The following is a 12,201-nucleotide window of genomic DNA, read 5'->3' as shown; positions in this document are numbered from 1 at the left end:
GTCAATGCATTACTTCTGTGTTTCAATTTGAGTGGATGCAAATAACAATAAACCATCTTAACCTATATCATTTTGGGAGACATTAGTTGTCATCTTTTGATTTGTTTGTTTGCATCATGTACAAAATAAAATTATTGATATCAAAGATTTGAGAACTGTTACAGCGCATGGATACCTCAAGAGTAAACACCTGATTAGATTGGTGGATTTTAGTGACTTCCGCCTCCCGTTCCAGACTACATCCGCTCTGCTTAGACCACTGCTTGGTGCACCGTCAATCTGCAACCATTTTAAATCTGTGATAGTCAGTGGCGGAGGCAGAACACCCACTGCACGAGAATTCTAGTTGTGCCTGTGGCACTAATCTGTACTAGTATTTGTGAATTTTTTTCTCAATAAAAAGCTAATCTATACCAGCATCTAGGATTTTTTTTTTTCCTGTGACACTCAAAAACTCCCTAGCTCCACCTATGATGGTAGTGGCTCTGATGAATTAAAACCACTGTCAGGACGCCATGGGAAAACTCTGTGAGTGAATCATGAGGCAAATCAGGCGGATCAAAATTTGAGTGAAGAAAAACCTCGATTACTAATTAGCAATTTTGGAGCTGTGTTCTCCAAGTTGTATTGAGTTTTAATCTGTAAATCCTGCCAGGCAGTTGACCACACTTGCCCATACTATATGTGCCAAACCGGCATTTGAACTGAGAATCTAATGGTTGCAATAAAATCCGCTGTTTTTTATTTTCAAGTGACAGCACTACTCCTTCCTAACCATCCTGCCGTACGGATGTGAGATGCATGCGGTCACTCGCGTCAAACACTTGGACAAGGTTTCAAATCAACCAGTCCATGCACGGCAAGCAGTCAAATTCGACAGTGACAGTGCAGAGTGTCTCTATGCCAATTATTTTAATGACAAAATCTTAATCTCGTACAATCTATACTGATACTAACACAATACAACTGCATAAATTACTAGTCCATCAAAATAATAATAAATGACTAGCATCAGCTATCTCTGGTCTCTACCAAGCATACCCACCGCCACCCATCCCCGTCTCGTGGCTTCTTCTGGGATCATGCGATCCGTTCCGTTCGATCGCATCGCTACGGCTTTAAAAGCTCCATATGTCAGTGGAGGGGAGCGTCACTGTCTCCACTCGGTGGGGACAGATGACTGTGACTACTCGCTGTAGGCTCGCCAATTCCTCCTGGTTTGAAGTGTTCCCATGCTGGGCGTCGCCGCGTCGGTTTTCACTGTCAAGTGGATCCAACCAACATCCTCAAGGTCCACGCGTCGTGATGCAGCATGCAGCACACAACCTGGGCCCACGTGTCAGTGGTGTGGGATAGGGGGCGTTGCGCTCTGACCTGACCCAAACGAACGTCCGAGGCTAGCCCGGGCCGGACGGCGCCAGGGCGGGCGGCGCACCCGGACCTGTCAGTTTGAAAGCACGTGCATGCCCACGCGGGGAAGGGGAGGGGAGGCGACCGTTACGACCACGGGGCCGGCCCTATCGAGCCGTCCGATCCAACGGCTCCCGCTGCGGCCCACTAGCCGTTGGCCGCCATCCTTTCCCCCCTTTCAAATTCTGTCCCTTCCCTCTCGCATCTAGCCCCAGACAAACCCCCTCCTTTCTCTCGTACGTGACACTCTCTCCCAATTTCTCCCCCTCAGAACAAACAAAAAACAAAACAAAATCCGCTACTAAATCTTCCCCGTCTCCCTCTATCTCTCTCCTCCTTCGAATCCCAAGGCAGCCAGGTGTAGAGAGAGAGAGAGAGAGAGAGAGAGAGAGAGAGAGAGAGGGATTGGAGAGACGTTGCCTTTGCCGTTGTTATTAACGCCGCCGCCGCTGCGTTCGTATGGTCTGCGTCGTCTCGGGGCTCCTGCGTTCGTAGCCCGCGCTTGCCGCTTCTGGCCTGGATCGGTGAGGGGGGAGCCAGCAAGCCGGCCGATCCATTTCCTCCTCCTGCGGGTGCGTTTGACGAATCGCGCTTTCCCCACGGGGATCGGGGGCCGTCTCTTGAATCGAATCCTGAGGCGAATCGCGGCGTGGTCTGTGTGCAGGTCGGCGTCGGGGACGATGGAGGGGAGGGCGGCCAACGAGAACCGAAGGCCGGTGGTGGCGAAGCACGTGGCCAGCGTCCGAGGTGGGTGATCTGTTCCCGGGTGAACCTTGATGTTTGGGGCGTCGCGTTCCCTCGTTGTGATCTCGTGATTTGCGTTGGGTTGGTGCAGAGATGGGGAACCGGCGGGCGCTCAGGGAGATCAAGAACCTCGTCGGAGCTGCCCCGTACCCATGCGCCATCGCCAAGAAGCCCATGATGCAGTAATCTCCTCGCCCAAGATCGTGTCTTTTTGATGGGTCTTGGGTCGAAATCTTGTTTAATCCTGGCGCCCCTTTCTTCTATTCAGGAAGAGCGGGAGGGATGAGCAGAAGCCGGCATTGGCGAGCGACCGGCCCATGACCAGGTTAGAACGCGTACTAGCTGTTCTTGCGCTCTGACGTCTTGGAGGTTTTGATTTAATCTGGTATTGCTTTGCTGGCTCAGGAAATTCGCTGCCTCCTTGGCGAGCAAAGAACAACCTGAACATAAGGCGGCCGCGACTGATGCTGCAGCACTTGTAGTTGATCACAAGGAGGAGTTAACCGATGATGGCACTGTCGACATCGACCTGGAACAGTACGAGTTGTTTATCGATATTGACATGGTATTTGCACTGTGGTGATTATAGTACTATTTCTCGAAAAGGGATGGATATGGGGCATCTTTATGACGGCTCCGGCATTGTTACATTTGGTATTGCAGGATGAGATTGAGCACAAGGACAGTGTGAATGATGAATCAATCATGGATATCGACAGTCCTGACTCGGGGAATCCGCTTGCAGCAACCGAGTATGTTGAAGAGCTTTACAAGTTCTACAGAGAAAATGAGGTGATCTCTTGACTCTTAGTGTCAGACATGCGTATCTTGTTTCTCTTTTGTAGATAATCTCGAGTTGAATGCTGAATTTTAAATGAGATAAAGGATGATTAGATGCTTTAGCTACAATGTGCGTAAATATTCTAACGAACAAGGTCCTTGCAAAGTTGAGTGAATTAGACCAGGATCCTGTAATCAATATTCCACTTCACACAGGAATCTTAACTGCAGTATGCTTAATGTGGAAATGAATTCCTAACATGGACTTCGCATATCTGCCCGTTTGAATCAGCCAGGAGGAGTACTCAGTTAATTGTATAGTTCAACACATTGGAACGTTATGCTGTCTGTATATTATTCCAATATAGGGCTTTGTTCTGATCTTACAAGCTTTAATACATTACACTTGTACCACCGAAACTGCTTTATCTGCGCTCGCAACTAATACAAATGCAAAGCTAAAACACCATATTTCAACAATTTGGTTCCGATGTTGCAAGAAAGCATTTTTTTTTTTTTTTTGTAATGGTCTTCCCATCCTTGTGCTTCAGATCAACCATATTGTCCTTGTACTGCTAGAATTGGTTCTTCAAATCTCCTCATAATTAATCATGGTATCCTGAATGAAAATTGGTGTCGAGTCGTTTAAAAAAAATGTTGTCGACAATATCATCAGAAGCAACGTTCAAAACATGGCGAAACTTTGCATGACAGCTCTATTGTTTGTACCCTGGAGGTTTTCAACTCCATTACCTTTTCAGTATTACCAATGGTGGTGCTTTATGCAGGCAAAAAGTTGTGTGAGGCCTGATTACATGTCCAGTCAAGAAGATATTAATGCAAAGATGAGAGCGATTCTGATTGACTGGCTCATTGAGGTACAAAAAGCATGCAGGACCTGGACCTTATAACTTGTACTGATCTGAGACTGCACGGGGCTTTAACATTTTTGTTGGTCCCTTGCCAGGTCCATTACAAGTTTGAGCTCATGGATGAGACACTCTTTCTCACGATAAACATAATAGATAGATTCTTGGAAAAGCAAGTGGTTCCAAGGAAGAAGCTGCAGCTGGTTGGCGTAACAGCTATGCTTCTTGCTTGCAAATATGAGGAGGTCTCAGTTCCGGTTGTTGAGGACCTAGTGCTCATTTCTGACCGGGCGTACACAAAAGGGCAGATTCTAGAAATGGTAACCCCATTGAATACAATGAGCACATCCACTGAATTCATGCATAGTTCTTTTAGTCCTGCATATCTAAATGTAAATTTGATCATGGATTAAGATCCATATATACTACCTTATCAAATAAAGTACATTTAATTAACCAGCCACAGTTTTTTTTTTTTACTAAAATGCAATTCTATCCTTTCTACAACAGTGCACCATGACAAAATTGGCCAACTGTAAGCTTTTGAATGAGTTCTCCCTCTTTGCATATCCTTCCTTGCACACTATCTTTATTATTTTATAGTGTCCATGACCTAAGAGTTGAATCTTCTTTTCGTACTAAGAGTTGAATCTTCTGATTGAACAGGAAAAGTTGATTTTGAGCACACTGAAGTTCAACATGTCTGTTCCAACTCCTTATGTCTTTATGAGGAGATTTCTGAAGGCAGCAGATTCTGATAAACAGGTGAAGTACCACAACGTTCTGATCAGTGTTTTCGTGATTTGAATGACAAAATCCCAGTAGTCATATGCTGATTTTATGATTGACACAATGCCACATGTTGTATTTCACAGCTAGAGCTAGTTTCCTTTTTCATGTTGGAGCTCTGCCTTGTTGAATACCAAATGCTCAAGTATCCCCCTTCGCTTCTGGCTGCCGCTGCAGTTTATACTGCGCAATGTTCTATCAGTCGTTGCCAGCACTGGACAAAGATTTGTGAGTTACATAGCAGATACACCGGTGACCAGCTCCTGTAAGTTTGTGTCCAATTACCAGATCCAGGGCAATGGATTTACAAGCATCTGTATGTTGACCTTTTGTGTTCCTATTGCTATTCTCCTCCTCAGGGAGTGCTCCAGGATGATGGTAGACTTCCACCAGAAGGCCGGGGGTGGCAAGCTTACCGGCGTCCACAGGAAGTACAGTACATTCAAGTTCGGGTGCGTGGCCAAAGTGGAGCCTGCGCTGTTCATGCTGGAGTCAGGAGGGACACCACCTTCAGGCACAATCTAGTTGAATCTATTGCCCTGGATGGATTTTAACCTACTCTGGAGACGACATGCAGAAACACCGTGTTGATGTTGCACAGAAGTGCAGCAGATTTCGTTACAGCTTGCTTGTGATCAAGTAACGTTAGTCTGTTTTTATTTATGTTGTGAATGATGATGACCTGGGCCGTCAGCCACTCGTGCAGTTATACTGCGGCTAATAACGAACTGGCCTCTTGAGGAATGATGTTGAACCTTGTAAAGAATACAAGTTCTGAATCAAATTGGATAAATAATTTTTGTCCATCATGTTCTCTGATTTCGCTGTGCCCTGCGGAGGGAATCCCCTGACTGATGGTGGATTCCTGCAATAGCTGAAACTAACTGCAGGTGCACGCAGGGTTGGCAAACACGCTGAATGATTTTGTCCAACAAACTGCAGGCGGCTGACGCGGATCTCAATCTAACCAGCCTGTTCTTTACAACGTCAACCTTGCGTACTTAATTCTTTCTGGACGGTGAGAAGGCCGGAGAAACCTTAACTGCAGGAGATCTCCCCATGGTGTTGACACCAAGAACCTAAGGAAAACTTCCCGGTATTTCCCATCCCCTCTGGGAAAATGACCAATTTTGTTGGTTCACATGACTCATCAAGATCCCACATCTCAAATAACATTGTCAACGTGTAGAATCTGCCTCTGTGGTGGTTGTCAATCAGGGTGCCGATCCTTGCTATCTTGAGGCAAAGTCCAAGCCAATTGCCAGCGGTGCAAAAGAAACCTGATTCGCATCGTAGTGGATGATCATGGCGATGCAGTCGCCACCTTGAGATGGAGCGCGTGACAGTACCGCCTTCAGGTAGAACCACGAGCCAATGCCCTTTACACCATAAATTGTGCCAAGTATGTAGATTTGCGGAATACTCACCATGCATGTTTAGTTTCCATGCGATCTGAGGTGTGTTTGTGACGAATTGCACCGGCTGTAAACGTTCCCACAAGGCGACAAACTCAGTTAGATGCTACACTGAATTGATGGCTACGAAGTTGAGGTCACGAATCCTAGATTGGTTGGCGAGCATTTGCTACACTAATTTCTTTTTATTCTTGCTAATGAGGAAGAGGTTTGGGGCCAAGTTTCCAGGGGCAACACCTTATAGCCAAGCGGACTAACAGAATGACGCCTTCGCTCCATCACCAAGGGTGATGTTTGTTGCCGCATTGAAGAGCTTGTGATCGATTTTGTCACAAGGGAGTTCCATCCCAACCCAAGGTTTGTTTTCAGACTTCCAAGCATGCCAAAGCCATATGATGCGAAGTGCTCTGGAAAATTTGCGAAGGTCAAGGATTCCTAAGCCTCCCAAGGAGGTGGGGCAACAAACTCGATGTCAATTCACCTTGCATTTTCCACCTGTAGTCCTATCCGTGCCAGCCCATAAGAAATACTTTATTCTCACATCAATTTCTTCAATGACATCCTTTGGAAGTTTCAGCATTGTGAGGAAGTATATTGGTTGCAATGAAAGCACTGATTTGACAAGAGTATTCCTATCGGCTTGGGTAAGGAACTTTCCTTGCCAATTCTCCATGCATCTTGCTGCTTTGTTAAGCAAGCAGTGGCTGGTAGTCCACCTTTCTCAAGCGTGTCGGTGAAAGAGGCAGACCGAGGTATTTTATTGGGAAGCTGATTCTTGTGGCTGGTAGGTCGGCGAGGACATCCGACAGGTTGATGTGTCGGTAATGGATTGGTGCGATTGCGCTTTTCTCCAAATTTGTTGCTAGGCCTGTGACATTGCCGAAGTGTAGTAGGATCTCCTTTAGCGTTGTGATGTCCTCTGAGGTTGATGATGGGAAAATCACTGCATCATCTGCATACAAGAAAACCCTGAGCCGTGCATAGCGTCCTCTAAGGGTTGAGAGAAGTCCCATATCAATCGCTTTGCTGAAGAATCTTGACCAGCGGGTTGATGGCTAGGACAAAGAGTAGGGGAGATAGAGGGTCTCCCTGGCGTAGCCCTCTTCCATGCTAGATGGTTGGGCCGGGGGTGCCATTAAGAAGCACTTTAGAGCTGGAGGTGGTCCATAACGAAGAAAGCCAGTTTCACCAACTTGCTAGGAACCCTCACCGCTAGAGGAGGTCTAGAAGGTAATCCCATCTCATAAAGTCAAATGTTTTTGCAATGTCTAGCTTGATGAGCAGCACTGGTGTTTTGGATTTGTGAAAGCGTCTTGCAAGATTCCGAACATACATGAAGTTGTCATGTGTAGCTTTGGTCTTAGTGGGGTGGACCTACGTTGGTGCATAGGTAGTACACAGCTAATTAGACAAAAACTCACAACCATAGCCTTCTATCGGGCATTCGCTATCGGTCCATCCTCACTTCCGCATGATCCTATCGGCCTAAGGCCCACGCACGCACGCACCTAGTCACCTACCAGTCCAATTACCCTTCTCTAGTTCGCTCTCTCGCAATCTTGCATATCCAGCTCAGAAATTATGGGTCCGCCACTATCTGGTCTTGATAAAATCACTTTGGCTGGTTGATGCTAAGTCATTCATGAGCGGCTGCAGACGTAGAGCTAGTATTTTGGTCAAGATCTTTGCAACACAGTGTATAAGGTTGATTGGACTATAATTAGAAATCCTCTTAGCTCCCTCTTTTTTGGTACAAGCACTATATTGGTGGAATTGAGAAGACTCAGACTTGCAGTGCACTGGTCAAAAAAGCTTTGAATGTGCTTGATGATGTCCCAACATGAGCGATAGAAAGCAACAGTGAAGCCATCTGGACCCGGATCTTTGTCATTTGGTATTTTGCATATTGCATCGAGTACTTCCTTCTCGTAGAAGGGTGCTCCCAAGAATGAAAGGTCTTGTGGTGGCACATCAAGCTCATCCTGCCCATGCAGTTTGTGAAGTGCTCATTTGCGACTTCCTCCTTCTCTTGTGAGATGGCCCAGCCGTGTTCCCTTTGGAACCGCTGTATGAAGTTTTTTCTTCACCTTGAATTTACTTTGAGATGGAAGTACTTTGTGTTTGCGTTGCCCACATAAAGCTTTGTGATACGGGGGCATTGCCGTTCCTGGCACGCTCAATGATGGAGAGACCCATGACTTTATGTTTGAGCTTAGACCGTAGGTCTTGTTCTTCTCTTGTGAGAGCTCTATTTTCTTGCGCTATGTTGAGGTGCAAGATGATCTCGAGGACCGTGTGGAGTTGGAGCTTAGTTCCTGAGAGAAGTTGCATGCTCCACTCCTTGAGGCGCTTTGCAGTTGTCTCGAGCCTAAATTTGAGGCGGTGCGTAGGCTCAACGTATGAGTTATGCTCTGACCATGCGTTCTGCACGTCCTGTTGAAAACCCGGCATATGAATCCAGAAATTCTCAAACATGAATTTCTTTGGTCGTGGTGGGGCACTTTGGTTTAAGAGGAGTAGCAGGCAGTGATCAGAGTGCGCCGTGGACAATGCCCGGAGGACATGCGTGTCAAAGGAGAGATCCCAGAATTCGTTGCAAAAAATTCTATCCAGTCTAACCAATGTCGGGTTTTTCCTCTCATTACTCCATGTGAACTTTCTGTTCTGTAGGTGGATTTCTCTCAATTCGCAGATGTTTGGGGCGTCTAGAAACTGAGCCATCAAGCTACGATTCAAGTTCCTGTTATTCTTGTCTCTTGCTCCGTAGATGACATTGAAATCCCCCCAAATGAGCCACTTTTGTTCTGGTTCTAGACGCAGTGCCTTTATCTCTTCAAGGAAAGCCGGCTTGCGAGAGTCCCTAGACGGGCCATAGACGGTTGTCAGCCGGAAGGAGGTGCCATAGCTCCTAACCACTGCTGTCGCAGAAAGCGTGTATCGGGTGGAAGCACTGTAACACCCTACTTTACAACCAAGCTTATTTATTTGAAAAAAAGAAAATTTTGGCAGTATTTCCTCTATAGAGAGGTATAGCTGACCAAAAGAAATATCACAGACAGGCAGAAGCAGATATAAACAGCATATATATAGAGTCCGCCACGACGCTACCAGCGTCGTGCCACAACATAAACCAAAACAAACGACGGACCATCAGACACACCACTTGTATACACCGGTTGAGCTATCGACATCGTGATAAGGTAGTGTGTGCAGCTACCAAGATCCATCCCCAAAATGCACGACAACATCTAAACATACCTGTAAAGAAAGCACGGGTGAGATTCAAAAATCTCAGCAAGTGAAAGGTACTTTAACAAAAAGCTATTTAGCCACAGTTGAATGAGCTAACAATTCTAAATAGAAACTAGTAATGAAACAGACCACCAACACTAGGAGAAACAATTATGACTAAGCAAGTCCAACGATAACATTAAAAAAAAATTAACATTCGGTTGGTATAAGCCTTCAGAGCCGCATATATATCTATATACAAGCTAACTAAAGGAAATAAGATTTGATGCGAATGATTCATTAAATTTCATAAAAAGACATAACCATGCACATGATATGCTCTCCTCACCCTTACCCCTCCTCGGGTAACGTAAGAGTGTGCACCGTACCCTAAGAAGACATAACCATGCACATGATATGCTCTCGTCACCCTTACCCCTCCTCGGGTAACGTAAGGGTGTGCACCGTACCCCTCCTCGGGTGACATACGGTACTGTACCGGTACGGTCGCGGCCAGAAGACGACGACAAACTTCTAATGCATGAGATGTATATGTATGACGTGCTTCAAGCATAACCAACATAACTTCCGGAATATGCTTGAGACTTAAAAAAAACATTGCATACAACACTAATGAACAACTGCAGAATGGCATATCGTGCCTACTGCACTTCATAAGTCAATCATCGAGTAAACTTCTGGAAATGTAAACAACATAGTACTCAGCACAGAATCAGTCATTCAGATTAGATGAATGCACTGTAATTAAAGAATTTAGGCAACCCAATATTAGGTTAAAACATAGTCATACAATACATTCACTTGCCTTTACCGACGATGAAGAAAATTCAATCAAGAACGTCCGAAAATAGTACCACCTGTACAGGCATACTATTAGAACTAAAACACATTTATAACACATAAAATATGAAGCGTCAATTCTACGTCTGAAAACGTCACGTATACGCCTACATTCCGAAAAACTGAACAGACAATTGTATCACATGAAATGATACACTATTTTCAATTCAGAGTCGAACTAAAATCTCACTAATTAGACTTCGCTCTGATGATCGAAATAAATACTTCGACTCGGATAACGTATCTTCGAATAAATAATGATTATCGAAACGAAACAGACTATTGATCACATGAAATAATACGACAGGAATTGATTGATTTGATTTAATCAAATCACAAATATTCAGAAATTACCGAGAAATCGCCTTCGAAAGATTGACGACGAATCCGACGAAATCCCGAAATTTCCAACTTTTCCTTTTTTTTCTTCTTTTTCCTTTTTTTTTCTTCCCCTTTTTTTCTTTTTTTTTCTCTTTTCTTTTCTTTTCTTTTCTCCTTCTTCCTTCCTGGCTTCTTCTTCCTGGTTCTCTTCGGCTGGCTCTGCTTGCTTGCTTCTTCTTTGATCAAGCCACACAGAGAGAGAGAGGGCAGCAGCAGGCGGCGACGGCCGGCGGCGCGCAGCAGCCGGCGACAGCGGTGGCTTGGCGCAGAGGCGACGCACGGCGGGCGGTGCGCGGCGCAGCGGCGGCGACGCACGGCGGCGACGCGCGCTGGCTCGGCGCGACGACGGCGCGCGGCAGACGGTGGCGCGGCGGCGCGGCGCTCTGGCGGCGACGGCCGGCGCGGGAACAGCAGCGCGCAGCAGCGAGTGAGAGAGAGCCGAGCGAGAGAGAGAAACGTGAGAGAGAGAGAAAATGCGAGCGCAGTAGAGACGTCTGGATGGATCGGGTTGAGGCCGATCCATCCAGTACTTATCCCTTTTTTTTATTTTTATTTTTTCAAAACAACGAACGGTCTAAATTTTTTGGGCTCGCTACGGGTCTCAAAATGCCCGGAACGGACATATGAATAGCAAAATGGGTTCGTCTCGACGAGATGAACGCAACCACGGTCTCCGATCGTCCGTACGAGCAACGGATCAAAAAGTCAAAATTCGGTCAAATTCCTTTCATTTTTTCCTCGAAAAAAAATTCGGTATTACAAGCACTGTCGCTCATCTCGACTATGGAGTCATCCCAGAGGATCAGGATGCCTCCCCGGTTTCTAGATGGACCAGTAGCTGGAGAGAACAGGAAGTTGTTGAGTTTGTAACCACCCATGTAAGAAGCTAGGCTTTGGTCCATGTGGTTCAATTTGGTCTCCTGCAAGCAAGCAACATGTGAGGTTGTTGAGGAGAGGATGTCATGCACAATGGATCTTCTCGCTTCTGAGTTGAGACCTCGCACATTCCAGCAAACAAAGTTGATGTTGGGCCCTGTCATGGAGGACTGCAGGAAGCTCTAGTACGTATACGCAGACAGCAGATTGCAGGGCAATGTCGATGAAGAGTTGGTGCATGCAGTGGAGTAGAAGCGGCGCGCAGGCCAGCACACACAAAAATATGAAATCAGGGTAGTTCCGAATAGCTCTGGAGCATAGATGCATACAGTCTGCTTGAAAACATGCTGAAAAACACTGAAATGGGCTGCTGATTGCAGCATTGACTGATAGATGAGATGCTATTCATGTAAAAAAGAAGCACACTCTGGTACTGGGTGGTAGGCTGACGCAATCATAATCAGTGACCAGCGGAAGAGGGATCGTTGCGAAGGTGCAGGGGATGTACAGCAAGAGATTGGAGAATTCATCTGCCGCGACAAGCCAACCATGAGATGATCCGCACCAGGCTAGGGCAAGCATCGAGGAGGCCGCGGAACTCACTGCCATGGCGTGATCAGAGCAGAGCGTTCAAGGAGCTGCAGGTTGCTTTCCGGTTTCTTCGAATTCGCGGGGTGATCAGACAAGGTCACTAACCATGGCGTGCAAGAACCAGGGACACCAGCAGCCGCGGCAGCAGAAGACCATGACGTGCAGGCAGCCGCGACGGCAATGGCTTCGGGGAGCTCATCAAAGAGTTGCAGGATGCGGCCGACGAGACCGCTGGGGAGGTCCGACAGAAGACC

At 46.4% G+C, this 12,201-nt stretch overlaps 1 protein-coding gene and 1 long non-coding RNA gene across 2 annotated transcripts; one reads left to right on the top strand and one right to left on the bottom strand.

Moving 5' to 3' along the window:
- The first annotated feature begins 1,605 nt into the window (after positions 1–1,605).
- Positions 1,606–5,376, top strand: LOC133889802 (cyclin-B2-1-like). The gene is made up of 11 exons (XM_062330278.1): positions 1,606–1,982; positions 2,075–2,157; positions 2,246–2,336; positions 2,423–2,479; positions 2,560–2,719; positions 2,818–2,946; positions 3,723–3,812; positions 3,902–4,123; positions 4,470–4,568; positions 4,679–4,857; positions 4,952–5,376. Exons 2-11 carry the CDS (start codon positions 2,091–2,093, stop codon positions 5,115–5,117), a joined length of 1,260 nt encoding a protein of 419 aa, XP_062186262.1. The 5' UTR covers positions 1,606–1,982; positions 2,075–2,090; the 3' UTR covers positions 5,118–5,376.
- A 3,595-nt stretch (positions 5,377–8,971) lies between these two features.
- On the bottom strand, positions 8,972–10,974 carry LOC133887818 (uncharacterized). Its single transcript, XR_009903650.1, has 3 exons — positions 10,454–10,974; positions 10,050–10,116; positions 8,972–9,265 (listed from the first exon to the last, which is right to left on the bottom strand). It is a non-coding gene; the product is annotated as an uncharacterized LOC133887818 (long non-coding RNA).
- Between the last annotated feature and the right edge of the window lie 1,227 nt (positions 10,975–12,201).

The sequence above is a fragment of the Phragmites australis genome, chromosome 13 (genome assembly GCF_958298935.1).
Source record: "Phragmites australis chromosome 13, lpPhrAust1.1, whole genome shotgun sequence".
Classification (NCBI taxonomy): domain Eukaryota; kingdom Viridiplantae; phylum Streptophyta; class Magnoliopsida; order Poales; family Poaceae; genus Phragmites; species Phragmites australis.
The sequence above is the reverse complement of the archived record's forward strand: the minus strand, read 5'-3'. Positions and strand labels throughout refer to the sequence as shown.

Bases quoted from the DNA above. Each gene is read 5' to 3' on its own strand.
- LOC133889802 (XM_062330278.1), top strand. From the start codon at position 2,091: ATGGAGGGGAGGGCGGCCAACGAGAACCGAAGGCCGGTGGTGGCGAAG. The intron at 4,124-4,469 runs GTAACCCCATTG...CTGATTGAACAG, and splicing joins AAGGGCAGATTCTAGAAATG to GAAAAGTTGATTTTGAGCAC. The intron at 4,569-4,678 runs GTGAAGTACCAC...TGTATTTCACAG, and splicing joins CAGCAGATTCTGATAAACAG to CTAGAGCTAGTTTCCTTTTT.